At 35.3% G+C, this 7,208-nt stretch overlaps 1 protein-coding gene across 1 annotated transcript in view; it reads right to left on the bottom strand.

The window, feature by feature from the left end:
* LOC104407151 (E3 ubiquitin-protein ligase MARCH11-like) overlaps positions 1-7,208 on the bottom strand; it is a gene marked incomplete at its 5' end in the record, with an annotated part of 30,268 nt that overhangs the window by 201 nt on the left and 22,859 nt on the right. The window contains 1 exon segment of the mRNA XM_010016344.1: positions 1-136. This exon segment is cut by the window's left edge and continues 1 nt beyond it. Coding sequence (XP_010014646.1) covers positions 1-136 — 136 coding nt within the window.

Below are 7,208 nucleotides of genomic sequence, written 5' to 3'. Positions count from 1 at the left end.
CCTGCTGAGGATTCTCCTCGATTGCTCTCTTCTATGTCTGTGGCTTTGTCGTAATTTAACACATCCCAGTGTAGATTCACAGCCCTCCAGCGCTTAAACACTCGATAAACAGATGCACCTTCATGTACTATCAGTCCTGAAATTAAGAAAACAAAGAGTTTGTAAAAAATGTCAATGGATATCATTTTGACAGCAGACATGTAACACATTGTGATGAATCTGGCAGTCGCCAGAGCCTACTAAATTACTTGTAACTCTGATAATTCAAATCAATTGTACATACGCAATATAACCGGTTATTTGTGTGTTTAAGATTGGGATGCAGGAACATGCAGAGGAAATAAAATTGATCTGAATGAAAGCTCAACATAACCAATACTGGAATAATCTGAGCATGCCTAACTGAATAAAGCACTTAGATTTAAGTAAATCAATACAAAAAAAACCTTACTGGCAGATTTGTAAATTGACTGTTTACACTAGTGTTATCCTTGTTTATGGTAAATACTGTTTATTTATTGAGATTTGTACTGGTTTAAGTAGATTTTTAAGTAGGTTAGACCTTCTGTGATGAACAGGATGGTCCTAAATTCATTTATGAGTGTTTGTAGAATTCAATACAGATACAAATCTGTTTTCACATTCTCCATTCAACATAGGAGCACAGAAGATTTATGAAAATCTGAAACAGCTGTAAGTATAATGACTTTCCTGTCTCTCTTCAGTTGGGCAAGAAGAAATTAAATTTTATTATTAACCATGATGAGCGTGGCAAGGCTGATGGGCTTTCCTCTTTCTCTTCAAAATTCAGTACAATAAAAGTTGAGAAACATCTTTTTTGTTAAGAAACAGGAAATCTTTTAAAAGGTCCTTTAAAAGGTAAAAGGAAAATACAGATTTATTTGGAATCATCAACAGACAAATCTGCTTATGAACGTCCATGTAGCTAATATTTATGCTTATTGTATGCATTCAAGCAATTTATTTAAATGAAAATCTTGATTTTTCGTATGTATATATATGTATATGTATTTATACACACCCTCTTTATGTGTAAGTAAGTATTTCAAATATGAATTTACTGGATAGATGCATGGGGCTTCAGCCTTCTTACTAGGCTTTTCTTCAACAAGCCTGGTAACTTACAGGGTTCTGAGCATTGTCACATGTTTTCTCTGGCTCCCTGCTTTGTGAGGACAGCAATCTGCCTAGCCAAAAACATTTACAGATTTTTTGTCCAGTGTGTTTCTTGCATAATATTTTCATATACATGGGCATATCTAACCTGCTGTCACAGGCTATAGTCCTTTATCGCAAAAGATCGTAAATCAGCTGTTCCTACACAACAAAATTATGAATTAAGTGTCTGAAGGCTCTTAGCTTGGTTAACAGAAGGGAGACATTCAAAGAAAGATGACACAAGCAGAAAGGATGATAAAAATATTTATATGAGCAGCAAACCTCAGGTTCAAGTGCAATGATTTGCAGATAGCAATGACTACTCTAACACATTCTTGAAGATTGTAACACTTGAAGATGAAGAAACTAAAAGATTGCTTTCAGAAGGACATGATAGCAAATGTAGCATCTCTGTAGGCTTTCAAGTTGCCTAGATTTCATTGAAGCATCTGATACAGCAAAACTAACACAATATAAACTTACTTAAATGTTAAATATTCTAAATGCATTTTGTATCAGCATAGCATTTTAGTGGTCTTGATTTCAAGATATCTTCTCAGATATATATATATAAAGCAACCTGTCCTAAAAATTTAGCAGCCGTGTTAATACATAAATGCATCTTTAAGACTTGCTATACTGCCTTAAAAAGGAAAAAGGATAAATGTGTTTGATCAGATACAGAATGTACAAACCAAATAAGCCACGATTTTGTTGATGTGACAAAGATTCCTTTCCCCCCGCCTCCCCCCCCCCCCGCCTTTTTTTTTTTGTTGAATTTACTGTAGAATGATAAAGGAGATGAGCACAATTTTCCCTCCACCTGTCCCTGGATCATAGGATCCTTTGGCCCAACTTCCCTCAGGACTGTGATGAAGCAAAACTGAGAGAACCTATTTACCCCCATGTCAAGATTTTTGACACCTGCCTTCACTCCACTGGAACCTGAACAACATGTTTCAGGACAGAGAAGGAAGCAGTTGAGAAAGGATCATTTCGGTACGTGAGGTACATTTAAACAGTCAAAAGTATCCTCCCAAAATTATGGCAGAAAAAGTTGTAGGACAACTTCTTTTAGTCTTTTTGAGCTTCCAGAATTTACTGAAATTACGTTTTCAAAGTTTTTTCAACAATGGCAAAGAAGTTTTCTTTAAAATGGATGCTGTAAGTCACATATGCTCTAAGAGAGCTACCGAACAAAGGATCAAATACTGAAAGGCTTGAAATAAAGTTGTCAGATTTGGCAATGCTGAAGGAGAAAAGGAGCACTTTCATAATTCCGCCCATAATTTATTTCCCATCTGATAAAACTACAGATTGAAAGAGACCTACATTGAAGAGGCAAAAGAATTCCAATAGATCTTTTGTCTCTTTGAAAGGTATTTTCCAAGAAGAGGGGGGAAAAAAGCTCTCAGCACCAATGGTTCCAAGACCACAAACAAGAGGTAAACTGGGTAAGGTTTAAATGCTGGAGATTTTCCAGGTGCAGATTTCTGATGCTCAAAATGTAAGTAAGTTGTTAGTTGGTAAAGAGAAGCTATAAGGAAATGGCAGAATCTGCTTTTTTGTAAGAGCTCCACAGCAACGAATGAAGATATGAGAGAGAAAACAAGGATAAACCCATGAATAATACTAACTTGTTCCAAATACTATGATTTCAGCAACACAGAGGATATCACAGCTGCATAGTTGGGGGGGCTGGGGGGAGGGAGGGAGAGGTGGGAGGAAATAACTTTTTTGATCCAGATGATCCCAAGAGGAAGTGTTAGAATTCACTACTGTTAGCTGTTCTGACATTCTGCCCAATTAATATCTACAAGGAAGAGTTTTGGGATGATGGACCTGGCAAAATGTCCTAAAGCTCTAAGAAGACTTTAAGGTCTTTAGACTTTAACGTCTAAGATGTAGGGATGGTAGTAGGATACCAACAATAGGATTATGGAGATATCCTAATTTTCTCCTACTGCCAAGTACTGTGACATTCTTTCTCTCTATCCCAAGGATTTCTCACCCTGAGTCACAAGACCACTGGAAATTTTTCATACTGCGTAATCTTTACAAGCAGGCAACTCATCTTAGTTCGTTCAGATTTGGTGGCATTAGGTTCCAGTGTTGTCTTATTTATCACACTAATCTTACTTATAATCATTTAGGAGTGGTCCTCTTAGAAACATCATGAACTTTTACTAGGTAATAAAAGACATTTTCAGAAACAAACTTTACCATTCGACAAAATGTCATGTCTTAATACTATTCTAGGGCCCACAGATATAAGAAAAATGCAGTAAATGCTCAAAGCATTAGTGAAACATGTTGACTCTAAAAATAGCAATATAACTCTTTCTAAACTAGTTAGAATTATATCTAACAAAAAAAGGAGACTTTCTGAGTAAAGAAATATTAAATGCAGCTAGATGTGTTCATTATAAGTAACTTCAGCCTATGCATTTTTACAACTAGGAGTTACACAAATGTTGCTAGGCGTCAAGTTCTTTGGCAGGGAAGAAAGAGGCTTTCAGAGGGCTATTCACACCTCACATTGGCTCTCATCTCTTACTCCCTTGCCATAGTACTACTGGCACCACTCACTTTTCTATTGTAATGTTACAACTGCTTTTCATGCTCTAAACAAGTTGCACTGTTGTTCTGGGATTGCAAGTGAGATGTTATCATTTGTGAGACATTTTGTTCATTTTAGAACTGTTTATGACTGTTAGTTTTGATTATATTCTGGTGAAAATACATAAAATTATATGACTTCACTGTTACAAGAAATAATTGCTAGGTCTACAAAGTAGAATGGCAAAGGCTTGGTGTACTGTCCTCCTAACAAAGAGGTTATATTATGCATTCCTTTTGTATTAACTCATGAACTTACTCCCTTAGTAATTCCTGGTGGTCTGCAGAGCCACTGCAATAGCTCTGGGTTTCACAGGCAGTAGTTCTTTAATTAACATGTTCAAGGTTTGCCTTAGAAAACTTCTACTGCCAGCAAGTTTCAAAGAGAACAGCTTTACACCCAGCTCAGATGCAGAAAAGTACAAACTAGTGACTTGTAGGGTTGAAGCTGACACTGATAAGCAAAACCAATCCTGTTTGTTAGGAAGAATTCTGGAAAAATTTAGAACAAAGAGAGTAATGGGTATGTACACTGGAATGAAAAGAACATATTATATTGGTGATCTGTAATCTTTGGTAAGTTTCTCTTGGTTAAAAGTAAAACAAGACCAAAAATTAAAATACAAGTTACATGTAATTTACTTGATAAGAAAGAAGGTGGTATGCTACGTACGGTATAGAAATCAATCATTGAGAAAACAAATTTGTATTTGCAAATTTTCAAAGATATCATTAAAATGCATCAGCGCATTTAAGCAAACTGCTTATAAAAATAATGACAACAAAGCATTTCAAAAAGTAGAGGTAATTACACATCATAAATGACAAAAAATGTTCATATTGTTTATGCAGAGCTGTAGGGAGGCACAACTGAAGGCAGTTGGAATAAGTCTTGGTCGTACCACCAGTAACCCTAGCACTTGTCTTGAAATATGTGCTGCACAGGAAAACCAGTATGTCTGCATAGATTTTTCATTCAAATAAAGAGAGATTCCAGTGGGAGTATAGGTATTCACTCACTGTAAATCTCGTTGAACACCAAGAGAATGCCATGGATGACTAAACACAAATGAGAGGGGAGAACATACTAAGTGAGAACTGTGGCTGGTTGTAAGCATTACAAGCTTTACGATATAAGAAATTACATATAATATGCAATGGTAAAATCATACGCTGATGTCTTTTGGAGGTCATCAGCACAATGCACAGTGTTGTGGGGTTTTTTTTAATCATTCGTATATAATAATTACATCTATCAGAGAACCTTATTTGAAGGTTTTAAATTGAAACTATCAATCTAAAATCTTTCACTTTAGAGAAGAAAAGAAAAAAATAAGATTGGATAAAGCTGAATATATTAATAAATATTTTCTGATGCAGATTACTTGAAATTATATGTAGGATAAGTGGGATGAATGAATCTGGATCATTAGAATTCTAAAATCACCAAACCTCCTTTGTAAAGCTTTCTGAATTTCCAGATAACAGTTTAGTAAACTATTAAGTCATACCTGCATTGAAGTTTGTAATTACAAAACAGTGTCCAAATATGGTTAATTATAGTCAGTCTTACATTAAAAAATTCATGTATAATTTATGATAGGACAATAAAATATGCATTTATGCAATTACAGGTAAGTCAGTTTATCTGGTGGATGAAAAGCCACACTTCTACTTTGTTCCTGCATGCTGCCAGTAAGGCTAGAAGCTCCATACCCATGTCAGGTACATGTTAGTTCAGTAGCTTCCTGTCCAGAGGTGTCTTGAGCCTTGCCTGTTTGAAGGGCAGCTACATGTCTGCATGTACCAATCTATTGAAGGCTTGCCTTCCAATTGTTTACATTCAAGGCCAGACTGGTGTGGTTCTGGGCAATCTGATCCAGTTGAAGATGTCCCTGCTCATTGCAAGGGGGCTGGACTAGATAACTTTTGAAGGTCCCTTTCAACCCAAACTATTCTATGATTCTATATAGTTAAATAAACTAATATTTCTGATCACCCACAGATTTCTTGACTGACTTTGAGATTAGTTTGGTTTAGGTATCTTAACAGTCAAACAAATGGAAGGAAATGGAAATAGTTTGAAATAACTGGTTATCCCAACTCACTAATGCATACCAAAGTGAATTATTTATGATTGTAATCTTTGCGGAAAAAAACCCAACCAAATAAAACCAACAGCAACAAAAAAACCCCACAGAATTCCATATAAATAAAACATTTACAATGCCTGAAGCACATTTTATCTTGACAATGTTTTTTTTAAACAAAAGCAAAAACCTCAATATTGAGTGTTCAGACAGAAAAAGTGGTATTCAGGAATCAGCATCTAAAAGACATGTAGCTGTGTCCTTTGTTTTGTTTAAAAGTTGAGCGCTTGTCCAGAGTATTAAGAGGCCTAGATTCTGTTCTTTTTCCTGTCTGAGAAGATTTGGGTTCACAGAAGAAAGCCTGTGCTCTAAAATAGTGAACTTCTAGAGTGAATTTCTCTTAGAAAAATTACAAAATAAACAGAATTGCTGATCCAGCTGAAATATAAATACTTTTACAGTAATGGGATGGTTTCAATAAAAGATGATATGGCTTTATGGTTGGAGAAAAAGCCTTGACATTAGGAATCACTCTGTTTCTTTGCACCTTATTGAGCAGAATTCAGCATTGTCCTTCTGAATTCCCATTTATGAGATTGGGATAACATCAACATTTATCACTCAGAAATCTCAAATCAAACATCAGATAACATTTGAATTTTCTTGAATTGTAATTCTGAGAATGTGGTTTAATGTTTACTGCAATTATCAATTTTTCTCTGCAAATAATTGTGGCTATTTTATCAATTCAAGGTTGTTTCATGAAATACTACAGGGGATTTCTATTTAAATATTTCTGGGTCCAGTATATTTTCAGAAATTTCAAAACTGCAGTAAATTGTATTTGTAAGATTTCAGCTAGAGTTAAGTGACTCGCAACTTTTTAATAGTAAATTAAGTTACTATAGTTAGCACCATTACAGCGCTTCGTTTATGATGTACAAAAAACTCATGCCTGTCTTCTCTGTTCTCTGTTACTAGCACAGCGACCTATATAAGTCTGTGCAACTTAATTTTGGGTATGTAGTTTGGTGACATCCTCAAGGGCTTTTTCTGCTCCTCGTGATGGTACAATCTAATACACAGTGACACCAGTAGAAGACTTGATAGCGCATAATTTGACTTATTATTTTAATAATGTCTTTTGTCATTTTCATCTATTTAACTTCCTGAACTTTGCTAGCTGCCTATTTTTCTCAAGAAATTGAAACTGATCGTGTTCTCACCTCTAAGATCTTGGGGAGACACTGATGAATCTGAAAATAAAGCTTTGGTTCTTTTCTCTTTGCAGTATCTGCTAAAGGTATCAGATGAGAATTA

Source organism: Nestor notabilis, unplaced genomic scaffold, assembly GCF_000696875.1.
Source record: "Nestor notabilis isolate BGI_N333 unplaced genomic scaffold, ASM69687v1 scaffold8706, whole genome shotgun sequence".
NCBI lineage: Eukaryota > Metazoa > Chordata > Aves > Psittaciformes > Psittacidae > Nestor > Nestor notabilis.
Note: the sequence above shows the minus strand (reverse complement) of the source record. Positions and strands in the feature narration are given on the sequence as shown.